Source organism: Carcharhinus amblyrhynchos, chromosome 7 (assembly GCF_965287045.1).
Source record: "Carcharhinus amblyrhynchos chromosome 7, sCarAmb.v2.hapA, whole genome shotgun sequence".
NCBI classification, from domain to species: Eukaryota; Metazoa; Chordata; class Chondrichthyes; order Carcharhiniformes; family Carcharhinidae; genus Carcharhinus; species Carcharhinus amblyrhynchos.
Window position 1 is genome coordinate 125,654,839 of NC_137330.1, and position 27,159 is coordinate 125,681,997.

At 44.1% G+C, this 27,159-nt stretch overlaps 1 protein-coding gene across 1 annotated transcript in view; it reads left to right on the forward strand.

The window, feature by feature from the left end:
• Positions 1-27,159, forward strand: part of LOC145345623 (dynein axonemal heavy chain 8-like) — a 1,557,438-nt gene that overhangs the window by 368,284 nt on the left and 1,161,995 nt on the right. Inside the window, exons 22-23 of the mRNA XM_080193457.1 lie at positions 2,352-2,432; positions 26,490-26,606. Coding sequence (XP_080049583.1) covers positions 2,352-2,432; positions 26,490-26,606 — 198 coding nt within the window. The remainder of the gene's footprint in view (positions 1-2,351; positions 2,433-26,489; positions 26,607-27,159) is intronic.

A 27,159-nucleotide genomic window follows, 5' to 3' on the forward strand; every position in this document is an offset into this window, starting at 1 on the left:
TGTGTTCCTCCACATTCCTCAGATCCTGTAATCTGCATTCAAGTTTGTCCTATCAAATGACTCACCTCGCAATTATCGGGGTTAAACTCCATCTGCCAGTTTTCGGCCCAGGTCTGCATCCTATCAATGTCTCTTTGCAGCCTACAAGAGCTGTCCACCTCATCCACTATTCCACCAATCTTGGTGTCATCAGCAAATTTACTAATTTTCTCTGCACTCTTTTCAACTTTATTAACATTCTTCCTGTAATTAGGTGACCAAAACTTTACAGAGTACTCTGAATTCAGCCTCACCAATGTCTTATACAACCTCACCACAACATTCCAACTGTTATACTCAATACTTTGATTTATAAAGGCCAATGTACCGAAAGAACTCCTTACGACCCGGTCTACCTGTGATGGCACTTTTAGGGAATTATGTATCTGTATTCCCAGATCCCTCTGTTCTACTGCACTCCTCAGTGCCCTACCATTTACCTTGTATGTTCTACCTTGGTTTGTCCTTCCAGAGTGCAATACCTCACACTTGTCTGCATTAAACTCCATCTGTCATTTTTCAGTCCATTTTTCTAACTGGTCCAAATCCCTCTGCAAGCTTTGAAAACCTTCCTCAATGTCCACTACACCTCCAATCTTTGTATCATCAGCAAATTGGCTGATCCAATTTACCACATTATCATCCAGATCATTGATATAGATGACAAACAACAATGGACCCAGCACTGATCCCTGTGGCACACCAGTAGTCACAGGCCTCCACTCAGAGAAGTAATCCTCCACTACCACTCTCTCGCTTCTTCCATTGAGCCAATGTCTATTCCAATTTACTACCTCCCCATGTATACCTAGCATCTGAATCTTCCTAATTAACCTCCCATGTGGGACCTTGTCAAAGGCCTTACTGAAGTCCATGTAGACAACATCTGCTGCCTTCCCTTCATCCACTTTCCTGGTAGCCTCCTCAAAAATTTTAATAGATTAGTTAAATATGACCTACCACACACAAAGCCATGTTGACTCTCTCTAATAAATCCCTGTCCATCCAAATATTTGTAGATCCTAGTTAATTTTGAATTAAAGTTCTTGACTGGGACCGCCGCTTATTTTATATTTCATGGGTATGATGGCATAATGATTGTGCGAATGTACTTGTAACCCAGGCCTGGAAAAGTAATCTGGTGATTTGAGTTTAAATCCCATTATGCAGCTAGGATTTTAAATTTAATTTATTAATTGTATTTAGAAAGAACAAAAAACAAAGAACAGCACAGCATAGGAAACAGGCCCTTCGGCCCCACAAGCCAGCGCCGCCCATTTTAACACTCAGTGAGTGCCTTATTCCAATCCTTCTTCTACCTACGACTTTTGTCTACATCTAGTGGGACTCCACAATAAAGGGGTGCAAAATTAGGGAATTATATGTGCACCAGATTAAGGGAGATCAAATTTAGGGACAATTTATGAACACCAATCAGCCTAAAGGCATGTTTTTGGATTGTGGGAGGAAACCGGAGGACCCGGAGAAAACCCACACAAGCACAGGGAGAATGTGCAAACTCCCACAGACATTGACCCAAGCCAGAGATCCGACCCGGGTCCCTGTAACTGCACAGCAAACCGTGATAGTCACTGAGCTGTCGTGTTGCCCGTCAATTGGTCCAGTTTAAGCGTACACTAACAACATGGAGCACTAGGCAACTCTCGAAGCAACATCCAAGAGCAACCCTTGCACAACCCACCGCATCTATGCTCCTTGTTGGCCAACAAGGTGGACTGAATCACCTGTGGATATAAAAAAGAGACATCAATAAACAGCCTATACAGACATTAATAGAAGATCCCCAATAGCTCCAACATAAGAGACAGGTGAGCCTTAAAATTTGTTGTAAGGCCGATAGGAATCTATTAATTCCCAGGAACGTCCTGAGGTTCTTAAAAGTAAGCTAGAATTAGTAATGGTAACCAGGAAACTACTAGACTGCCATAAAATCCCAACTAATTCATTTTTGTGCATTCGGGATATTGTTATTACTATGGCAGAAAAAATAAAATCGCTCAAACACAGCGCTAAACGTTCCCTTGCATCCTGTCCCTATTTATTCTGCATGTGACTCCAGAGCAACAACAATGTTGCTGATTCCTAACTCTCCTCTGAATTAGCATAACAAGTCTTTGTATTTTAAAATTGCTATTACAAACAATAATCTACACTGCGTTTCAAGAATATAGCCCACCACCATATTCTCGAGGAAAATTTAGGAAATTAGTGCTGGTCTCTTTAGTGATGCTCATGTTCCATGAATCAACAAAAATTAATCAAAATCTTTTTTTTTGTATTTCTAAAATCAGTCTGTTCTTCAAGCATTTGAGAGTGTGTGCCAAGGAATTCCTTCTGAGTTTGTGGCATTGATAACACCTAAAATTGAAAAGGTGAGGACTAAGTTATGTAGGTAAAAAATAAGAAATATGTATATAGGTCGCCAAACAAAATATGGTGGAGATTTTGGCTTATATTTATTTATAGTCATTAATTAGTTTCATTGGTTAAAAAACCAGACAAATGACAGATGAATTGGATATCACCTTGGTTTTTGTACCAAAGTGTAAGGGGGTAATTTTAACTCTTGCAGTATAAAAATTGGGTAACAGGTCAACAGTTTGTCTTACAGCTTCAATTATTTTCTTTCATTAATTTACCCCCAATAAATTTTTAGCATGTTAAGTGAAAATAATATTTGTTATGTCTCATTCAATTTATATCAGTGTTTTGACTAGACTAATATCAAGGTTTAGGAGGTCAAGCAATGAGGCCAGATTTCATAAATCAGGTCTGTATTTCTTTGAAATTAGACAATTAAACAATGATTTAATTAATGATATTGAGATTATGGAAATGTTTCAGAGGAGAATCTCGGGATAAGTTCCTCGTTTTAAGCATGTTAATTTACCCAAGAGTTAAATGAGCTGGGTTTCTATCTGACAAGAGTGGACTTTCAGATGATTCATTTGTTCCTTATACAATGCTAAAGCAATTTTTTCTGGAGATGAAATCCCTCAACTGCATAAAGTAGGGAGGACTAGGTGTCATTCATATAAGCCACTTAAATGCACAATCAGGTTTGATATATGGGCGGCATGAGATGAAAGACAAGTTCTACGAAGAACTAGACGCCCTACTATCAGCAGTGAGCAGTACCGACAAGCTGATCATGCTTGGCGATTTCAACGCAAGACTAGGGTGTGACTCTCTGCAATCTGGCAGGGAGTCATTGAGAGGCATGGAGTGGGCAAGTGTAACTGTAATGGCCTTCTCTTACTGAAGACCTGTGCAGCACATGACCTCCTCAAAACCAACACAACCTTCCATCTGCCTACCTGGAACAAGGCCTCCTGGATGCACTCCTGCTCTAAGCATTGGCATCTTATCGACTATGTCATTGTCAGGAGAAAAGACAGGCAGGATGTCAGAGTAACCAAGGCCATGTGTGGCGCTGACTGCTGGACAGATCACAGGCTCATTGTCTCCAAAATGAGGATCCGCATCAGATCCAAGAGGTGACTACAAGGAAGCAAGGTTATGAAAAGAATCAATGTGGCCAAGCTAAAGAACCCCAGCACAGCTTCAGCACTGGCTGAAGACTTAGAAATCAAGCTTGCTGACCTACACCTTGCAGGCAGCGTTGAGGACAACTGGGAACGCTTCAGGGATGCTATCCACACATCTGCGCTGAAGATGCTCGGGCCCCCCACCCCCAAGCAGCATGACTGGTTCGATGAGAGTGATGAGGAGATAAAGCTCTACTTGTTGAAAAGCATCGTCTTCATCGGGCCTGTCAGAACGACCCATCTTCAGCTGCTAAGAAAAATGCTTTTACCAGTGCTCGTAGGACAGCCCAGAATAAACTGTGAAAATGCAGGATGCCTGGCTGAGCGCCAAGGCAGATGAAATAGAGGGATATGCTGACAGAAGCGACTTGAAACGGTTCTATGAAACCCTCAGCACTCTCTATGGACATCAATCTCTCGGGAGTTCCCCCCTCCTGAGTACAGATGGTACAACTCTCATTACAGAGAAGGCTCAGATCCTGCAGAGATGGGCTGAACACTTTGAAGCTGTCCTCAACCGACCACCATCTATTAATGACGAGGCAATAGACAGGATTCCCCAGGTTGAAATCAACAGTGCCATGGATGACCCACCGGCAGTAGCCGAAGTCACGAAAGCTGTCAGCCAGCTATCCGGGGCAAAGCCCTAGGGGCAGATGCCATACCCGCAGAGATCTATAAAGCTGCTGATCCTGCACTTATCGAGAAGCTCACTGAGCTGTTCTAGTCCTTTTGGAAGTAAGGATCCAATCCTCAGGAATATAAAGATGTTTCCATCGTACACCTCTACAAGAGGAAGCGCAATCAGCAAGTATGCGACAACCACCGAGGAATCTTGCTGCTCTCCATCACAGGAAAAACCCTCGCAAGATAGCTGGGCTTGCTTTCAGAGTCACAGTGTGGCTTCCGCAAAGGTCGTGGGACGACTGACATGATTTTTGCTGTGTGCCAACTTCAGGAGAAGTGTCAGGAGCAGAATTGCGAGCTCTACACAACCTTTGTTGACCTTGTGAAAGCCTTCGATACTGTAAGCCAACAAGGCCTGTGGAGGATCATGTCAAAGTTCGGCTGCCCCCCCAAATTCATTCAAATGGTACGCCAGTCCCATGATGGCATGATGGCCAGAGTACTGAATGGCAGAGAATCTTCTGAGGCATTCCCAGTCACCAATGGCCTCAGACAGGGCTGTGTGCTCACACCCACGTTGTTCAGCATGATGCTTACTGCCATGTTGAATGATGACTTCCAGGACAGTGTTGCTGGAATCAGCCTCAAGTACAGAGTGGATGGGAAGCTTTTCAACCTGAGGAGACTTCATGCTATTACCAAAGTGAAGGAGACTGTTCTGAGAGATTTCTCTTTGCCGATGACTGCGCCCCATATGCTAGCTCAGATGTGGAGATGCCGGCGTGGGACTGAGATAAACACATTAAGAAGTCTGACAACACCAGGTTTAAGTCCAAACGATTTATTTGTTAGTAAATTCACAAGCTTTCGAGGTTTGCCTCTTCGTCAGGTGAATAAAGAATACTGGCCTCATAACTGCATATATATGTGCTGTTATATGCTCTGTCTGAGGCCAGTACTCTCATTCACCTGACGAAGAGGCAAACCTCGAAAGCTTGTGAATAAATCGAATAAATCGGTCGGACTTAAATCTGGTGTTATCAGACTTCTTACTGTGCTAGCTCAGAGCCAGAGATGCAAGTCAGTATGGATAAATTTTCCACAGCTTGTGAAAACTTTAGACTCACCATTAACATTAAAAAGACCGAAGTCATGTACCAGCCTGCTCCTCATGCATCGTACACAGAACCCATAATCAAAATCAAAGGGCAGAAACTACAGGCAGTGGACCAGTTCACTTATCTTGGTAGCCCCCTCTCCCAAGCAGTGACTATTGATGCAGAAGTTAACTGCAGAATAGCAAAGGCAAGTTCTGCTTTTGATAGACTGCGCTCCACTGTATGGGAACGTTGAGGAATCAGCCCAGCAACAAAACTGAAGGTCTATAGCGCCATGGTACTCACTGCCCTCCTGTATGCCTGTGAAACGTGGACTGTGTATCGAAGGCATGCATGACAGCTCAATCATTTCCACATGACTTGTCTTCGCAGAATATTACGCATCCGATGGCAAGACAAAATACCAGACACTGAAGTTCTCTCTAGAGCAAGTCTACCATCAGTCCACACACTGCTGATGAGAGTGCAGACCAGGTGGGCAGGTCATATCATCCAAATGTCAGACGAGTGAATACCCAAGCAGCTCCTTTTTGGGGAATTCTCTGCTGGAAAACGCTTGCATAGAGGGCAGAAGAAATGTTTCAAAGACACACTCAAAGCCCCCCTGAAGTCGCTTGATATTGACACGACCACCTGGGAAACGCTGGCACAAAACCACCCTACCTGGTGCTGCCTCATCCACAAAGGCTGTCAAGCTTACGAAGCAAGGTGTATTGCTGAAGCACAACTTAAGCATGAGCTGTGCAAGTCTAGAGCCACCAGTGCAACAACTATAGTGACTACACAAGTCTGTCCAATATGTGTCAGAACATTCCGTGCCTGAATTGGCCTGATCAGTCATCTTCGGACACACCGCAACCAGCCTCAACATGACTAATGGTGTCAAGATCCTTGTCAATGACGATGGACGAACAACATGGGCGGCACGGTGGCACAGAGGTTAGCACTGCTGCTCAATTCTGATCTTGGGTGATAGTCTGTGTAAAGTTTGCATATACTCCCCATGTCTGCATGGTTTTCCTCCAGCTGCTCTGGTTTCCTCCCACACTTCAAAGATGTATGGGCTAGGTTGACTAGCCATGCTAAATTGACCCATAATGTCAGGAAGATTAGCAGGGTAAATATGTTGGGTTACAGGGATAGGGCCTTCGTGGAGTTGTTGTTATTGCAGGCTCGATGGTCTGAATGGCACTGTGGGGATTTTATAATTCTATCAGAACGTTTATAATTCTATAGATCGTTTCTTATCAAATATTGAATCTGTGAAATACTGAATCTGGTTTGATGTATTGGATTATGGTGAGAAGTGTTTTTGTTGTGCGCCATGCAGATAAAACATACCATTCATGGAGTACCTGGAGAGAAGGAAAGGAGAGGGTGCAGAATATAATTTTGCTGTTACAGATGGGGTAATGAGAAAGGTCCTCTTAATACATGCTAAGACCATTCAAAAGTATGGTGGCAGCAGGGAAGAATCTGTTTTTGGGTCGGTTGGTACGTGTTCTCAAACTTTTGTATCATTTTCCGCTGGAAGAAGGTGGAAAAGAATATGTTTGGGATGTGTGGAGTCCTTGATTATGCTGGTAGTTTTCCAAGACAGTAGGAAGTGCAGACAGAATCAATGGATGGGAGGCTAGTTTGCAAAATGGACTGAGCTACAATCACAATGCTTTGTAGTTTCTTGCGGACTAGGTCAAAACAGGAGCCATACCAAGCCAATACATCCAGAAAGGATGCTTTCTATGATGCATCTGTAAAAATTGGTGAAAGTTGTATCAGACATGCTGAATTTGCTTAGCCTCGTGAAAAAGTAGTCGTTAGGTTTTCTCAACTACAGCATTGGCGCGGAGGGACCAGGACAGATTGTTGGTGACCTGAACTCAAGAAATCTGAAGCTCTCGACCATTTCCATTTAATCACATCAATGTAGACAGCGGCATGTCCTCCTCTATGTTTCCTGAAGTTGTTAACTATCTCCTTCATTTTATTGAATTGAGGGAAAAATTATTGTCATCGCACCATTTCACCAGATTCTCTATCTCTTTATTGGCTCCGTCGTGTCATTGTTTGAGATCTGACTGACTACAGTGAAAATGGGAGTTGGAGTGGAATTTAGCGACACAGCCATAAGTGTGTAGTATGGGGCTGAGGATACAGCCTGTTAGCGCGAGTGGGCGAAACGACCACTACGGACCCAGGGTGTAGTTCAATAACGGCACAGCTTTATTTTCTTTTATGTCGACGGAGGTGCAGTCAAGACGTACAATCGAACTGTCCCAGAAGCACTCTAAAGACCCGCCGCAATGGGCTACAGCTATACCTGAACTTCGGTGTAGTATGCAATTCAAATGTTGATACTTTATTTACAGTATTCAACTTTAGCCATCCTGTCTTGATGTTTTCAAGAGTTGGGATAATTGTTTTAAGTGTGTGTTAATCGTTTTTGTCTGATTGGTTATTAATGGTCTAGAATCTCTGGGGTTTGAACAATGGGTGTATGAATTTTCTCAGGAAATTTGAGGGGCCAGGGATGCTTCCTTAGCTATGCTAATCTTCAGGTGTCTCCATAGGTTATTTGAATAGTTTAGAAGTACTGATTTGGTGGGGTGGGGATGTGTTTTTTAATTTAGTTCCTTAGGTGCCATCCTGTCCAGCTTCCCTTGTGTGCTAGTCCTCATTTGCATTCTAAAAGCATGCTCTTGCCTGCTAATCTGTGTCTGTTACTTTGTGATTTTTAGTGGAGAGGCTCTGAGTGTAATTTTAGTCAGCTTCCATATTGTGTGCCCAATTTCATAAAATTTATTGTCCGATAACAAACCTTTGTGGGGTTGAGGATAATCGTGAAGTGGTGTCGTTACCTACCCTTGCTGGTAGCAGTCTATTGGTCAGGAAGTCTAGGATCCAGTTTCAGACAGAAGAGCCAAGTCCTCAGCCACAAAATTTGGAGATGGGTTTTATTGGGATAACGGTGTTGAAGGCTGCACTGTCATCAATAAATAGGAATTTGCCATTAAGGGCCTGATTTTAATTTATCATTTTCATTCTAAGTGCTGAACCTGGGCGCAATTCAAATCCAACTTGGAAATCTGCTTTCAGGCGCCCCGTATGCACTTAGCCTGAAAAAAATCGTGGGTCTGAATTGCGCTGTGGGCGAGGCTTAGAATGCCTGAAATGATCGGAGCTCTGAACAGCGCATGTACAGTCTGAAAATAAATTGAAAATACATGCCGTGTCAGACGCTCCCAGGCTGCAGATGGTGGAGAAAGCCTGGGAGCAAAAAGCGGGGGTGATGGCCCACACAGACAACACTGTGTCTCATTCATCCATCCCCCTGCTACCCAGACTGATCACAACCCCTTGCCCCCAACCCCCCTCACCGATCACTCGCAGAGTGGCAGTGGAACCCCCCCTGCCCCCACTGTCGCCCCACCAGAGAAAGATCGTGCCTCCCCCCCAACCAGAGATACAGCTTACGTGCCTCCTCCTCCCTCCATCACCCGTCCCTCCACCCCCCACCAACCAGACACCGATCGGGCCTCCCACCTTCTCCCCCAACCGCCGCTCTGAATCAAAGAACTGTTGGAAGTTCTGAACTCACTTTTTCAGCAGCTGGAACCAGACTTTTAGTCAGCATGTTCATTTTGGTGCATTCTGGATTGGCGAGTGCAGTGGATTACTGTCACTAGAGAGGTAGTGTTTGATAGACTAATGGGACTAATGGTGGACGAGTCCCCAGGACTGGATGGAATGCATCCCAGGGTTCTGAAGGAAATGGTAGAGGTGATAGTGGATGCCTTAGTGATTATTTACCAAAATTCGCTGGATTCCGGGGAAGTGCCGGAAGATTGGAAAATGGCTAATGTTACGCCGCTGTTTAAAAAAGGTAGCAGACAAAAGGCGGGGAATTATAGGCCGGTTAGTTTATGGTCTGTAGTTGGAAAAATGCTTGAATCCGTCATCAAAGAATAAATAGCGAAGCACCTGGAAAGGAATGGTTTGATAGTGCAGACGCAGCACGGATTCGTTAAGGGGAAGTCGTGTTTGATGAATTTATTGGATTTCTATGAGGATGTGACTAGTGCGGGAGACAGAGGGGAACTGGTGGATGTGGTGTTTCTCGATTTTCAAAAGGCGTTTGATAAGGTGCCTCACAAAAGGTTGCTTAAGAAGGTTAGGGTGCGTGGAGTTGGGGGTAAGGTGTTAGTGTGGATAGAGGATTGGTTGTCTCATAGGAGGCAGAGAGTTGGTATCAATGGGTGCTATTCTGATTGGTGGTTGGTGACTAGTGGAGTGCCGCAGGGATCGGTGCTGGGGCCTCAGCTATTTACCATTTATATAGATGATCTGGAGGAGGGGGCTGAGTGTAGGGTAACGAAATTTGCTGATGACACAAAGATGAGTGGAAAAGCAAATTGCGTGGAGGGTGTGGAAAGTCTGCAGAGGGATCTGGATAGGCTGACCGAGTGGGCGAGGACCTGGCAGACGGAGTACAATGTTAGCAAGTGTGAGGTTATCCACTTTGGCAGAAGTAATAGTAGGAGGCATTACTATTTAAAGGGCGAAAAGCTGCAGCATGCTACGGCGCAGGGGGACCTGGGGGTCCTTGTGCATGAGTCGCAAAAACCCAGTCTGCAGGTGCAGCAGGTGATCAAGAAGGCGAATGGAATGTTGGCCTTTATAGCGAGGGGGATAGAATATAAAAGCAGGGAGGTCTTGCTGCAACTGTACAGGGCACTGGTGAGGCCGCAGCTGGAGTACTGTGTGCAGTTTTGGTTGCCGGACTTGCGCAAGGATATTTTGGCCTTGGAGGGAGTGCAGAGGAGGTTCACTAGGCTGATACTGGAGATGAGGGGGTTGGACTATGAAGAGAGACTAAATAGACTGGGTCTGTACTCGTTGGAGTTCAGAAGGATGAGGAAGAATCTTATAGAGATGTATAAGGCAATGAAAGGGATGGATAGGGTAGAGGTAGAGAGATTCTTCCCGCTCAGAAAGGACAGCAGGACTAGAGGGCACAGCCTCAAGATAAGGGGGGGTGCAGTTTAGAACGGAGTTGAGGATGAACTTCTTCACTCAAAGGGTGGTGAATCTCTGGAATTCTCTGCCCATTGAAGTGGTGGAGGCTACCTTGCTAAATATATTTAAGTCACGGGCAGATAGGTTTTTGACAGACAAGGGAATTAAGGATTATGGGGAAAAAGCGGGAAAGTGGAACTGATCCACTTCAGATCAGCCATGATCTTATTGAATGGCGGGGCAGGCTCAAAGGGCTAGATGGCTTACTCCTGCTCCTATTTCTTATGTTTTTAAAGAAGGAAATACTGATAAAGTTGTGTGCACCCTTCATTAATTTAATTTAAATGCATATAAATGCATTTTGTGCCCGAAAACGGTTAAAATCGGGCCCTTTGTATCCTTGTAATCTAGGTGTTCCAGGGTTGAGTGCAGTTCCAGGGAGATCTACCTGCTGGGGACCTGTTGCAGCAATAGACATACTGTAGTGGATGCAGGCAATCTGGGAGTCCAGAGTTGATGAGTGCCATAATTAACCTTTTGAAGCACTTCATAATGAGGGATGTCAGAGCCACTGGGCAATAGTCATTAAGGCACACTGCCTGTACTCTTGAAGAAGGTAGGAACCTCAGATCAGTGTAAAGAGAGGTTTAAGATATCTGCAGATATCTCACCAGCTGGTCTGCGCAGGATCTGAGTGCTCATCTGGGTACCCCATTCAGGTCAGTCGCTTTCTAACAAGGCAATCTGCCATTTGCGATGGTGATCTCAGATAACTGTTCAACCAAGGTTTCTGGGGCACATGATGTCCTCTCCCTGACTTCTTGCTCCAAATATGCATAGAATGCATTTAGCGCATCAGGGAGGGGTACATTGTTGCCTGCGATTCTACATGTCGTCACCTTGTAGCATGTTTTACCATGTAGACCTTACCATAATTGGTGGGTGTTTGTATGACTAGCCTGGGACTCTAACTTGGCCCAGTACTGTCTCTTGGCATCTTTGATGTTTCTCCGTAGATTGTTTCTGTATTTCTTGTACAGGTCAGAGTTGCTTGGTTGCGAATATCTACACTCCAAATGTTGGGCTGCAGCAAATGACTTTTGACAAGAAAGTGTCCACTCATCTTGACACTATGAATGAGGGCGGGTGCATTGTCCTCAGTGAGGGACAGGTTTCAACTGTCCAGGACTGCGCAAACCCCTTGCACCATACATCGGCGATGGTGAGATTGGGGGGACCTGGTTAGGTCCTACAACCTGGTGGACGTCGGGGACATCTCCATCTTGGCTCCAGTGTCTTCACTTATGTGGCACCTGGAGCTGGAGTTTCCAAACTCGATTGCCTTTACAGTTCGAGGGTGTAAGCGAATGGCATTCTTTTGGCCCCTGTGCCATGCCTGGACCAACACCTGGTCTGAGCAGATCTCATTTTGTCTCGCATTTGGGTGAGGTCTGCGGACTGGCACTTTAAGAGCCTGGGGCTGGATGACGGGCGAATCCTGGACTTGTTTTGTCATTTCTGGGCTGGCTACAGAAGGAAACTGCGTTATGGTAAGATGTGGGCAAGACCCATGCCTGTACCTTTTGTCAAGAGTACAGAAGGGGGTCGACAAAGAGGCGGAAGTCCAGGGTTGAGGAGTTAGAGAAGGAGATTTTCAATCTGGAGTCACATTTCTGTCAGCCCAATGAGGACGTGGCTCTGTGGCTGGCATATAGAGAGAAGAAGGTCTCATTGCGGGACCTGTGACTTGTCGGATCCCGTGGCGCGTACATGAGATCATGGAACCGTATCCTTACAGACCTGGACCATGGTTCCCCTTCTTGTACTCACTGGAAAAAAGGCATGGGATCCGTCAACATCTCCTTACTTTGTTGGCTGATGATGGATTCCTTGACTCGGATCCTAAGGGCATCAGGGTTCTGGCCCAAAATGCTTTTTTCTCTTCAGATCCGTCCAGCAAAGATGCCTGTAAGAGTTCTAAAGAAGGACGTGCTGCAGATTGACCTGAAGGGCGCTATAGGCTTGATGCTCAAATTAGCCTGAGGAACCTGACTAATGCCCTCAACAGCCTCTCCAGGGGAAAGGCAGCTGGGCTGGACTGGCTGACAGTGGAGTTCTTCAAGGCATTCTGGGACATCTTGGAGAATGACAACGCGAAGTCCTGGAGCAGAGTATTTCTACCAGGGTGATGCCCCTTTCGTGGAACAGGGCCTTAATTGCCCTGCTGCCTAAGAAGGGGGATCTTCGCCACCTAAAAAACTGGTGTCCAATCTCTGTCCTCAGCATGGACAATAAAATCTTCACCAGGGCCATTTCATTGTGCCTTGACAATATGCTGAACTACATGAACCACCCGAATTGATACTACACAGTCCTGTGCCTGATCATCCATGATAATCATCTGGTCTAGAACCTCGTCCATCGCTTCCAGAGGGCTCGTCTGTCATGAGCCTTCAAGTCTCTTAACCAGGAGAAGGCATTTGATAAGATGGATCACAAATATCTGCTTGGGACTCCATGGGCATTTGGGTTTGGAACGCGCTTTGTCACCAGCTTCTGATTCTCTATGCTGCTGCCGAGTGTCTCGTTAAGGATAGTGAGTCTCTGAAAGTGCCCCTTAGCTTTGAGAGAAGAGTGCGGTTCAGCCGCCCCTTGTTTGGCCAGCTGTATTCTAGTTGTGTGGAGCATTGCGCATATGGCCCAGCTTTACCTGAAATGCTGAGAGATCATTTAGTTTGTGGCATAAATGATCTAGCAACCAAAAGAAGGTTTTTGACATAGAAACATTGAAGATAAAAGCAGGAGGAGGCTACTTGGCCCTTCGAGTCTGCTCCGCCATTCATCACTATCATGGCTGATCATCCAACTCAGTAAATCCTGCTTTCTCCCCATAACCTTTGATCCCATTCGCGCCAAGTGCAATATCTGGCTGTCTCTTGAAGACATTTAATGTTTTGGCATCAACTACTTCCTGCGGTAATGAATTCCACAGACTCACCACTCTTTGGGTGAAGAAATGTCTCCTCACCTCCATCCTAGGTGGTCTACCTGAATCCTCATACTGTGATTCCCCCCACATTGGGAACATCCTCCCTGCATCTATCTTGTCTAGTCCTGTTAAAATTTTATAAGTCTCTATGAGATTCCCCCCTCATTCATCTGAACTCCAGTGAAAAGAATCCTAACCTAGTCAAAATATCCTCATATATCAGTCCCGCCATTCCCGGAATCAGCCTGGTAAACCTTTGTTGCATACCCTCAAGAGCAAGAATATCCTTTCTCAGAAAAGGAAACCAAACCTGCATATAATATTCTACGTGTAGCCTCATAAAGGCCCTGTATAATTGCAACAACACGTCCCTGCTCCTGTATTCAAAACCTCTTGCAATGAAGGCCAACATGCCATTTGCCTTCTTTACAGCCTACTCCATCTGCATGCTTACCTTCACTGACTGGTGCACAAGGACACCCGGGTCCTGCCGCATACTCCCATCTCCCAATTTTCAGCCATTCGGGTAGTAATCTGCCTTCTTGTTTTTGCTTCCAAGGTGAAAAACCTCACACTTATCCAAATTATACTGCATCTGCCATTGATTTGCCCACTCACCCAACCAGTCCAAATCATTCTGAAGGATCTCTGCATCCTCATCACAGTTTACCCTCCCATCCAACTTGGCATCATCTGCAAACTTTGAGCTGTTAGATTTTGCTCTTTCATCCAAATCATTAATATATATTGTGAAATGCTGGGGTCCCAGCACTGATCCCTGTGGCACCCCACTAGTTACTGCCTGCCAATTGTGAGAAACACAGCTCACAGTTAAACAATTTAGTCAAGTCAAGTTCTGAAGGAGCAAGATTTTATTTGTCGTTCTTGCAAGACCGGGTGTCTAGTCAAAATAGGCACACCTTACATAGATTTGCAGCACATTTTATACTGTTTTTCAAACATTGTGATGGCTTGTATTGTGTTATTCCCCCTTATTTGGCTGTTAACCTTGTTAACTTTAAACACTGTAAATGGCTTGTATTGTGTCATTCCTTCAATTAACACTCTCTCAACTCCCATTTTGCGCTTAATCTCATCACTGCGGTTATCTGTTTCGTGTAACCTAGTTAACTGTCTGTCATGTGCCTCCCCCTTTCTGTATGCTGCTGAACTCGTCCATCACTGCTGATTGTACTGTTAGCTCTTGCAGCCTTAAAAATTACACTACTTCTCACACAATTTGAAAAGGACCCATTAATTCCCACTCTTTGTTTCCTCTTTGCCAACCTGTTTTTATCCATCTCACTACACTTCTTCCAATTTCATGCACTTTAACCTTGCATGGTGATCTCTTGTGTGGGACTTTGTCACATGCTTTCTGAAAGTCCAAATATACCAGAAAGAACAAAGAACAATATAGCACAGGAAACAGGCCCTTCAGCCCTCCAAGCCTGCGCCGCTCATTGGTCCAACTAGACCATTCTTTTGTATTCCTCCATTCCCAGTCTGCTCATGTGATTATCCAGATAAGTCTTAAACGATCCCAGCATGTCCGCCTCCACCACCATGCTTGGCAGTGCATTCCAGGCCCCCACCACTCTCTGTGTAAAATACGTCCCTTTGATAGCTGAGTTAAACCTCGCTCCCCTCACCATGAACCTGTGACCCCTTGTGTTTGTCACCTCCGACCTGGGAGAAAGCTTCCTACTGTTCACCCTATCCATACCTCTCATAATTTTGTACACCTCTATTAGGTCTCCCCTCATTCTCCATCTTTCCAGGGAGAACAACCCCAGTTTACCCAATCTCTCCTCATAGCTAAGACCCACCGTACCAGGCAACATCCTGGTAAACCTTCTCTGTACTCTCTCCAAAGCCTCCATGTCCTTCTGGTAGTGCGGCGACCAGAACTGGACGCAGTACTCCAAATGTGGCCTAACCAACATTCTATACAGCTGTAACATCATACGCCAATTTTTATACTCTATGCCCCGTCCTATAAAGGCAAGCATACCATATGCCTTCTTCACCACCTTCTCCCACCTGTGCTGCCACCTTCAAGGATCTGTTGTCTTGCACACCCAGGTCCCTCTGTGTGTCTATACTTTTGATGGTTCTGCCATTTATTGTATAGCTCCCTCCTACATTAGTCCGACCAAAATGCATCACTTCGCATTTATCTGGATTAAATTCCATCTGCCATTTCTCTGCTCAATTTTCCAGCCTATCTATATCCTGCTGTATTCTTCAACAATGTTCATCGCTATCCACAAGTCCAGCCATCTTTGTGTCATCCGCAAACTTACTGATCACACGAGTTACACCTTCTTCCAAATCATTTATATATATCACAAATAGCAGAGGTCCCAGTACAGAGCCCTGCAGGACACCACTGGCCACAGACCTCCAGCTGGAAAAAGACCCTTCCACTGCTATCCTCTGTCTTCTGTGGCCAAGCCAGTTCTCTACTCATCTAGCCACCTCTCCTTTTATCCAATGAGATTTAACGTTTTGCACCAATCCTTGTCTCCCACATTCACAGGCTCCACCTTGTCAATTCGACTAAGTTACATCTTCAAAGAATTCCAACAGATCTATCAAGCATGATTTCCCCTTCATAAATTCACGTTAAATCTTTCTGATCCTGGCACTGCTTTCTAAATGCTCTGCTATAAAGTCCTTAATAATGGATTTGAGAATTTTCCCCACTACCGATGTTAAACTTACCGGTCTATAATTACCTGTTTTCTCTCTACCTCCCTTTTTGAATATTGGAGTGACATTAGCTACCCTCCAATCTACAGGGTCTGTTCCAGAGTCTGTAGAATCCTGGAAAATGACCACTAATGCATCCACTATTTCTAGAGCCACTTCCTTAAGTACTCTGGGATGTCGATTATCAGGCTCTGGGGATTTATCTGCCTTCAATGCCACCAATTTTCCCAGCACCATTTCTCTACTAACATTGATCTCCCTATGTACTTTCCTCTCACTAAATCTTGCATTCTCCAACATTCCTGGCATTTGATTTGTGCCCTGTTTTGTGAAGACAGAATCAAAGTATGCATGTAGTTGCTAGAGCTGAAGTGAATAGAAGACCTGTATTATTTGACCACGCAATTCTCCAATTGGGCCGCACCTGTAGTTCCAGTGTTAAAGCCAGACAACACAATCTCTCTCTGAGTGAACAGAACTCCTTGTTTGGACAAATATCTGATACCATGAATAGACAACCTCTATGACAAAATTATTCAGGGGCTACATGAATATGAATTTCATGTATCTCCAGTTGGAGTTAGAATCATTATCCAAAAAGTACACAATGGTAAACATTCACAAGGGATTGAACAAGTGTACATTTACCTTTTGGGGTATCATCAGCATGCACCATTTTCTAAAGAGTAATGGAAACATACTGCAGGGAATACCCAGATTGGCAGTTTAGCTAAACTATTCTTACCACAGGAGCCACTGTCAGTCTTGTGAGGGGTTTCAGAAACTGTGGTCAGACCACAAAGTAAAAAATGCAATTTCCAGGCAGCTGAGATAACGAACTTCGGATATATGCATTTCTAGTTTTTAAGTCGCGAATTTCGGCGGTTTTTTTAAAATTAGTTAGAAACCGGAAGTCGTCACTAGGACGCTTACCGGTAGTTGTAGTTTTTTTTTCTCGGGCCCCTAACCCTATAAATTAGCGCAGAGAGGATACCTGATCCTCTACATTGGTAGAGAATCCCACCCTCCCACCTCCTCTAACCTAAATTATAAGTGTGGGGTAAGTTTTTTTTTAATATTTTTATTTTTATTTTTCTGCTGGTAATTGTTTCGGGGATGGCAGTTCAGGCAGTAAGAGGCGGACATCGATAGGAGTTATAAGGAGATAGTCACTCCTAGAAATGAGTCTTGGGTCACTGCCAGGAGGAGGGGAAAGAAGCAAGTAGGGGGACAATCCCCTGGGGCTGTTCCCCTCCAAAATAGGTTTTCGGTTCTGGAGGCTACAGTTGAGGAGGAATCAACTGGGGATAGCCAAAGGGAGCAGGTCTCTGGGGGTGAGCCTATTGTAAAAGCTCAGGTGGTTAGGGGATGTAAAAGATTGGGCCTTGTGATTGGGGACTCCACAGTTAAGGGGACGGATAGGAGAGTCGGAAGTAATGGTAGGGACTCAGGGCTGGTGTGTTGCCTACCGGGGGCTGGGGTCCGGGATGTATCGGAAAGGACTCTTAGGGGAGAGGGAGATCAACCCCAAGTTATAGTTCATGTGGGGACGCATGACATAGGGAGGTTAAGGGAAGGGGATATTAAGCAGAGATTTATGGAGTTGGGGTGGAAACTAAAGGCCAAGTCAGAGAGAGTGGTTATCTCCGGACTCTTGCCTGTGCCACGGGATAGTGTAGAGAGGAATAGAGAGAGGGAAAGTTTGAACTCGTGGCTGAGGGGATGGTGCAGGAGGGAGGGGTTCAGGTACTTGAGCAATTGGGGCTCATTTTGGGGAAGGTGGGACCTCTATAAGAGTGATGGTCTACACCTGAATCAGAGGGGAATAAATATCCTGGGGGGTAAATTTGCAAAGGCTATGCAGGGAGGTTTAAACTGTTTCGGAGGGGGGGTGGGATCCTGAGTAGAGGGGTTGAAAGTGAGGGGGGCATAGATGGGGACTGCAATGCATGGCATCGTGGGGGTGGGGCGGAGCAGGGTTTGAAATGCGTATACTTTAATGCGAGGAGTATTCGCAATAAAGTGGATGAACTTGCAGCGTGGATCAGTACCTGGGACTTTGATGTTGTGGCCATTTCAGAGACATGGATAGAGCAGGGTCAGGAATGGTTGTTGCAGGTCCCGGGGTTCAAATGCTTTAGTCGGAGTAGAGAAGGAGGTAAAAGGGGGGGAGGGGTAGCATTATTGGTCAAGGACTGTATCACAGTGTCAGAGAGGAAGTTTGATGAGGACTTGTCTGTTGAGGTAGTATGGGCGGAGATTAGAAATAGGAGAGGAGAGGTCACCCTGTTGGGAGTCTTTTATAGACCTCCTAAAAGTTCTAGAGAGGTTGAGGAAAGGATTGCAGAGATGATCCTGGTTAGGAGTGAAAGTAATAGGGTAATTGTTATGGGGGACTTTAACTTTACTAATATTGATTGGAATAGCTATAGCTCTAGCTCGTTAGAGGGGTCAGTTTTTGTACAAAGCGTGCAGGAAGGTTTTTTGACTCAGTATGTAGATAGGCCAACTAGAGGTGAGGCTATATTGGATTTGGTGCTGGGAAATGAGCCAGACCAGGTGCTAGACTTGGAAGTTGGTGTGCATTTTGGTGATAGTGACCACAATTCGGTTACGTTCACCTTAGTGATGGAAAGGGATAGGCATGAACCTCGGGTCAGTAGTTTTAGCTGGGGGAAGGGTAATTATGAGGCTATTAGGAGAGAATTAGGAAGCATAGATTGGACTAGGAGATTACAGGGACTGGGAACGTCTGAAATGTGGAGTTTTTTCAAGGAGCAGCTACTGCGAGTCCGTGATAGGTATGTCCCTGTCAGGCAAGGAGGATTTGGTAGGGCTAGGGAACCGTGGTGCACTAAAAAAGTTGTTTCGTTGGTTAAAAAGAAAAAGGAGGCTTATGTTCGGATGAGGCTTGAGGGCTCAGGTAGTGCATTAGAAAGCTTTAGATCGGCTAGGAGGGAGTTGAAGAGTGAGTTAAGAAGGGCGAAAAGAGGACATGAGAAGACTTTGGCAGATAGGATTAAGGAGAATCCTAAGGCGTTCTATAGGTATGTCAAGAACAGAAGGTTGGTTAGGGCAAGATTAGGGCCAGTTACAGACAGTAGAGGGAAATTGTGTGTGGAACCGGAAGAGATTGGTGAGGCATTGAACCAATATTTCTCTTCGTTGTTCACGCAGGGGGACATGAATATAGCTGAGGAGGACACTGGGTTGCAGGGGTGTAAAATAGACAGTATTACGGTTGATAAGGGGGATGTGCTGGATATTCTAGAGGGTTTGAAAATAGATAAGTCCCCTGGTCCATATGGGATTTACCCTAGGATTCTCTGGGAGGCAAGAGAGGTGATTGCAGAGCCTCTGGCTCTGATCTTCAGGTCGTCGTTGGTCTCTGGTATAGTACCGGAGGATTGGAGGATAGCGAATGTTGTCCCATTGTTTAAGAAGGGGAACAGAGACTTTGCCGGGAATTATAGACCGGTGAGTCTTACTTCTGTTGTGGGCAAGGTTTTAGAAAAAATTATTAGGGATAGGATTTATAGTTATTTGGAGAGTAATGAATTGATTGGAGATAGTCAGCATGGTTTTGTAGCGGGTAGGTCGTGCCTTACTAACTTTATTGAGTTTTTTGAGAAAGTGACCAAAGAGGTGGATGGGGGTAAGGCAGTTGACGTGGTATATATGGATTTTAGTAAGGCGTTTGATAAGGTTCACCATGGTAGGCTTCTGCAGAAAATGCAGATGTATGGGATTGAGGGTAGTCCAGGAAATTGGATCAGGAATTGGCTAGCAGATAGGAGACAGAGGGTGGTGGTTGATGGTAAATATTCGTCATGGAGTTCGGTTACGAGTGGTGTGCCTCAGGGATCTGTTTTGGGGCCACTGCTGTTTGTAATTTTTATTAATGATCTGGATGAGGGTATAGCTGGGTGGATTAGTAAATTTGCTGATGACACCAAAGTCGGAGGTGTGGTAGATTGTGAGGAAGGGTGTCATAGTTTGCAGGGAGACTTAGACAGGTTGCAGAGCTGGGCCGAGAGGTGGCGGATGGAGTTTAATGCGGAGAAGTGTGAGGTGATTCACTTTGGTAGGAATAACAGATGTGTTGAGTATAGGGCTAACGGGAGGACTTTGAATAGTGTGGATGAACAGAGGGATCTAGGTGTATGTGTACATAGATCCCTGAAAGTTAGGAATCAAGTAGATAAGGTTGTTAAGAAGGCATATGGTGTCTTGGCGTTTATTGGTAGGGGGATTGAATTTAGGAGTCGCAGCGTCATGATGCAACTGTACACAACTCTGGTGCGGCCGCAGTTGGAGTACTGTGTGCAGTTCTGGTCCCCACATTACAGGAAGGATGTGGAGGCTTTGGAGAGGGTGCAGAGGAGGTTTACCAGGATGTTGCCTGGTATGGAGGGGAGGTCCTATGAGGAGAGACTGAGGGATTTAGGGTTGTTTTCGTTAGAAAGAAGGCGGCTAAGAGGGGATCTTATTGAAACATGTAAGATGATTAGAGGTTTAGATAGGGTGGATAGTGATAGCCTTTTTCCTCGGATGGAGAAAGCTAGCACGAGGGGGCATGGCTTTAAATTAAGGGGGGGTAGTTATAGGACGGATGTCAGGGGTAAGTTCTTTACCCAGAGGGTGGTGAGGGATTGGAATGCCCTGCCTGCTGCAGTTGTAAATGCGCCTAGTTTGGGGGCGTTTAAGAGATCCGTGGATAGGTTTATGGACGAAAAGGGATTGGTTTAGATTAGTGGGTCATTGTTTTTTTTAACTGGTCGGCGCAACATCGTGGGCCGAAGGGCCTGTTCTGCGCTGTAATGTTTTATGTTCTATGTTCTATGTTCTATATGGTTGACAAAGAGGGCCAGTCGAGGAACAGATAAAAGCCATATAAGATGCTCCAATACCAAGGAATACAAGGAATTAAACTTCTTGGTATCGTAAATTATTATGGTAAGTTCATTCCAGGTACGCACAGATCAAAACCGAGGATTTGGCAATCGTATTCACAGTGAAGAAATTTAATCAATATGTTTACGGTCGACACTTTACCATCATAGTAGATCACAACCCTCAGGGCCTTTTATCTGAGCACAAAACTACTGCCATCACCCGCTGCACCCCCCTCTCCCTGCCCTCACCTAAATCCCTTAGCATCAGCCCAAATACAGTAGTGGGCACTATTGCTAAGTGTCTATGAGTACACCCTGGAACATAGACCAAGGTCTCTGGAAGAAAGACCAAGGATACAGATTAAATTTTCTGGACACCTTGCTAATTGCAGCCATCAAATTAAGACTTGGATTCTGAATGATCTCACATTGGCAAAATTAAGCCATGTAATATTAAGTGGAGAAATACAAGATAACCATATGCGACAAAGTACCCAGAATTGGAAGCTGATATTAGCCTATGGGGAGTCTGGATAGTTGTCCAATGCCCTGCCCAAAGTCATATCCTTTTCAGAGCTCCATAACTGTCATCCAGGGATATCAAATATGAAGATGTTCGGCCATCCAGGGATATCAAAAATAAAGATGTCAGGATGAAACTTAGTCAGGTGGCCTGACATTGATGGGGACATAGATAAAAACATGAAGAATGTGCCAAGGTAACCAGAAGACCCCACTAGTAGTTTCCCCACACCTCAGGAAGATCATGGGTACAGGTGCATGTGGATTTCACAGGACCATTTATGGGTTCAATGTTTCTAATGTTTATCAAAGTCCATGCTTAAGTGGATTGATGTGCACAGGTTAGCATCCACTACATCACATAATATGGTAGAGAGATTTAAGCAATCTTTTAGTACTCACAGGATCCCAGAATTCCATTGACCAGTGGAGAGTTTGCAACATTCATGGAAACCAATGGAATAAGACGTGTCCATGGTTCCGTACTATCTATCGTCAAATAGATAGTGAGCAGTCCCAAGTTTTCAAAGATGGAATGAAAAACACACCAGGGGGCTGTCGACACAAAATTGGCAGCATTGCTTTTTAATTACACAATGACACTCCATGTAATAACGGGATTAGCCTTGGCAGAGTATTGATGGGCAAGCACCTACAGACCAGTCTAAGCCTTAAACTCCTGAACTTACATGGAAGAATTGAAGAAAAGCAAGAAGCCCAAAAAAAGGGGTCGTAATGGATTAAAAACTGATAGTTTTTTTCACCAGGAGTCCAAGTACAAAATTTTGGAGTCAGCGCACCATTGGGGGTGGCACAGTGGCACAATGGCGAGCACTGCTGCCTTACAGCAGCAGGACCTGGGTTCTATTCTTAGCTTGGACCACTGTCTGTGTTGAGTTTGCATGTTCTCCCCTCCGGATGCTCCGTTTTTCTCCCACACTCTGAAAGACGTGCTGGTTAGGTACAATGGCCATGCTAAATTCTCCCTCAGTGTACCCAAACAGGCGCCAGGGTGTGGCGATTGGGGGTTTTCACTGTAACTTCATTACAGTATTAATGTAAACCAACTTGTGACTAATAAATAAATGTACTAATTACAAATACTAGTGACTAATAAATAAATGAAGGATAAGTGTAACAAGTTTTAGGAACCTTGGATAATGAGAGATATTGTGACCCGAGCTAGTCAAAGAGAAAAAGGAAGCATTTGTCAAAGCTAGGAGGCTAGGAACATATGAAGCAAGTGCAGAATACAAGGAAAGTAGAAAGAAACTTAAGCCAGAGTAAGAATGGCCAAAAGGGATCATGACAAAGCACTGGCCAGCAGGATTAAGGAAAGTCCCAAGGCTTTTTATACATATATAAAGAGCAAGAGGGTAGCCTGCAAGAGGGTTGGCCCACTCAAGGACAAGGGAGGGAATCTATGCATGGAGCCAGAGGAAATGAGCGAGATATTAAATGAGTATTTTGCGCCAGTATTCACCAAAGAGAAGGACTTTGTAGATGATGAGTCTGGGAAAGGATGTATAGATTGTTCGAGCCATGTTGAGATCAAAAAGGAGGAGGTATTGGGGTTCTTGAGCAACACTTCTGTACAGTGTGTGCAGGAGAGTTTCCTGACGCAATATGTGGATAAGCCGACAAGAGGTGGGGCCACATTGGACTTGGTACTGGGTAATTAACTGGGCCAAGTATTAGACTTGTTTGTGCGAGAGCACTTTGGAGATAGTGACCACAATTTGGTGTCTTTTATTATTGTAATGGAGAGAGATAAGGTCACACGACAGGTCAAGGTTCATAATTGGGGCAGGAGTAATTATGATGCGATTAGGCAAGAATTAGGGAGCATAAGATTCGAACAGACACTGTCAGGTAGAGTGCATGATACCGGCTGATAGGATGGAGGAGGTAGATATTCTGAGAGAAGATGTATTAGCAATTTTGAAAAACCTGAGGGTGGATAAGTCCCCTGGGCCAGATGGAATACATCCTAGGATACTTTGGGAGGCCAGGGATGAGATTGTGGAGCCTTTAGCTTTGATCTTTGGGTCCTCACTGTCCACGGGGTTTGTGCTAGAGGACTGGAGAGTGGCGAATGTTGTTCCTGTCTTCAAGAAAGGAAATAGGAATGACCCTGGTAATTATAGGCCAGTTAGTCTTACTTTGGTGGTCGGTAAGTTAATGGAAAGGGTCCTGAGAGATAGGATTTATGACCATTTGGAAAGATGCAGCTTAATCCAGGATAGTCAGCATGGTTTCATGAGACTATTTCCTCGGGTGGATGTAGCTGTTACTGGGGGGCATAACTATAAGGTTCATGGTGGGAGATAAAGGAGGGATGTCCGAGATAGATTCTTCACTCAGAGAGTGGTTGGGGTGTGGAATACACTACCTGCTGTTATAGTGGAGCTGGACACTTTAGGAACTTTCAAGCAGTTATTGGATAGGCACATGGAGCACACCAGAATGATAGGGAGTAGGATTGATCTTGGGTTTGGACATAGCTCAGCACAACATTAAGGACCGAAGGGCCTGTACTTGCTGTACTGATATATGTTCTATTAAGGTAGACAAGTCCCCAAAGTCAATGAGATGCGGCCCAGAATACTGAGAGGAGCAAGGGAGGAAATTGCTGAGAGAAATCTTTATATCCTCACTGGCTACAGGGGAGGTCCCAGAGGATTGGAGAATAGGTAATGTTGTTCCAACAAGTTATGCAAGATTAATAGCATGACCAAATATAGAGGAGACCTCAAACATCAAATCCAAGAATTTTTTTTGGAGAAAGAAGCTTTAGCTCATAATTGTGCTATTGTAGTTATATAGGTTCCTGCTACTGTGCTTGCTCAGGCAGGACTTGTTTTGTACCCAGTCAAATGGCAAAGGATCTCACATGGTGTGACATGTTGAACAACTGTTGCCAAGTTAAGAACCATTTAAGGATACCCTGTTACTATCCCAACTGGTGTTACTATCAGACAACCAGGTCCCAGAATGGAATCCTGGGTCACTAGTCCATCAATTTTATTTCTTTGAAGAGAAATGGATGAACAGTGAACAGCACTGCTGATTAATGTTTAATAAAAGGATGAAACATTATTTAGCATGAAACAATTAATTATTGTCAAGAAGGCAAATATAGTTTTCTGGTGAGTTGTTGTTAATGGCTGCTTTGAAATGATACAAGGGGTACAAGACAACTGAAGATCCTTCAAGCCTTATAGGAATGTGTATCATAAGAAAAATAATGCTTAAATGTGCTAAAACCTGAATTTCTTTGTCAAGATATACTATCGTGACTACATACAGCAAACAACATGTGTTGACTTTTGGGATTAACTGCGACTCCAGAGAACCATGAAAATGTGTCAGATGTGAGAACAGCATCTGCCAAACAGTATAATGAGGCACTCCACCTTCACAAGGTCTCATTTAACCTTTAGTCAAAGATTGGAATAGATTTAGTTATCATTTGTGACGATTTCTTCTTATTCACAACGTATCTTTCAAAATTCCAAGTGAGAGAATACATCTGAGCAAATGCAATGGGTGGAGTGGTCTATTTAATATTTTTTGGTACATTGAAGGAGATTGTCTCACAGAACAGTCCACAATATACAATCAAACAATTTCAGGATGTGTATGCCAAGTAAGACATAAATATTGTAATGGTAACTCCACATTATCCTACTTCTAATTGGCTTGCGGAGAGAATGGTTCAAATGGTTAAATTGTTTATTGTAAAGTGCAAGGAAACAGAACAAGATATCCAGGTTGCTCTGTTGCATTTATAGGCAACACCATTTAACATGGGATTATCATCTCCAGCTGAAATTGTGTTCAGGAGACAAATCAGGACAACACTTCCCAGTCTTCTTCTGTCCGTCTTCATGCATCTGTGCAGAAGAGATGACTGGAGAAGACAAAGTCTACACAAGGCTAATATTCTGGTGCAGAATTGCCTTGTTTACATGTGGAGCAAAGATTTGCATTGTTCACCTAACAGTTGGAACCTGATTCCCAGAAGAGGTATCTAACGTTTGCGGTGAGCTAAGATCATAGAAAGTCACAACACCTATTGGAGTGATGTTGAGAAGAAACAGATGTCACGGCACACAGTGGCACTGCTTCCTCACAGCAGCAGGGACATGGGTTCAATTCTAGCCTCGGGTCACTGTCTGTGGGGAGTTTGCACATTTTTTCCAGTGTCTGCGTAGGTTTTCTCTAGATGCTCCGGTTTCCTCCCATAGTCCAAAGGTTTGTGGGTTAGCTTAAATGGCTAAATTGACCCTAATGTCAGGGGGATTAACAGGGTAAATATATGGGGTTATGGGAATAGGTCCTGGGTGAAATTGAAGTCGGTGCAGACTCAATTGGCCGAATGCCTCCTTCCGCACTCCAGGGATTCTATGAACTAAGAGAGTAAAAATAATATACTGCAGAAGCTGGAAATCTGAAATCCTGGAAATCTGAAATAAAACCCAAAAATACTGGAAGAATACTTTCCTGCCTGATTTTCCCATTCACTGCTCCCCTGTCAAATCTCCTCTCACTCCAGTTTCATCCTTAAAACTCTCCCTGGAAACTCAGGAAAGGTGTAACATGAGGGAAGAAGTGAGTAAAAGGAGCTGTGAATGGATTTTTTCTCTCAAAGAGCCATTAGTCTTTGTGAATCACTTACACAGATAGCAATAGAGGTTAGGTCATTGACTGTATTCAAAGTTTGGGTGAGGCAGGCTTTTGATTGCGTCAAAGATGATAAGTACGAAAGTGATATTAAGGCCACAATCAGATCAACCATGATCTTAAGGAATGATGGAGCAGGCTCAATGTGTTGAATGGCCTATTCCCATTACTCTTTATTAAGGTCTTATTTAGCTGTAGAATATTTAATCACTTGTAAGGTAAATGAGCTACCGATGTTAGCAATTTTTATAGTTTGGTATTCAAGCATGCATAATAATTTCACATTCAAAGTCTATTGTTATTTTTTGTTTAGATTGAATCTGTTCTGAGGCAAGGAGTTACTTTTTTGAATTGGTCATCTCTAACACTTGGACAGTTCTTCTCTGCTGCAAATACAGCCATCGATGAATTGTTTGTATTGTTAAAGACAGTAAGTAGATGTCTGAGAAATTGTTAGTTTGCTTACTAAATTAAAGGATGATAGCAGTAGGAAATATTTCATTTAGGCATCTTGTAGTAACACTTTCTCAATCGGTATAGGCTCAGATAAAACTTACATGGATGTGGACATTGTTCATGAGATCCACATTTGTTTCTCATCCCTGATTGTCCTTAGTTTTATCATAATTTTAACACGAAAGAGAAAAGATAGAATCGAAGAATAATAGTTGTTATGTTCAGCAAGAGCAAATCATCTAGTTTCATACTTCCACATTTTCTCCAAAGTCCTGAATTTTTTATTCATCAAGATAGTTATTCAATTCCATTTTGAAACCCACAGCAAATTTTCAAGCAATGCACTTAGATCCTAATCATAGAAACATAAGGTGAGATTTTCCAACCGTACGCTCCTCAAGATTGGACATTCCCGTCCAAGGTCAACAAACTTTTAAATAGTCCGTCAAATTTTCTGTCCCATGCAAAAACAGTTTTTCTCATGTCACTTTCTCCTTTTGCTAATGATCTTAAATTGGTGTTCTTCA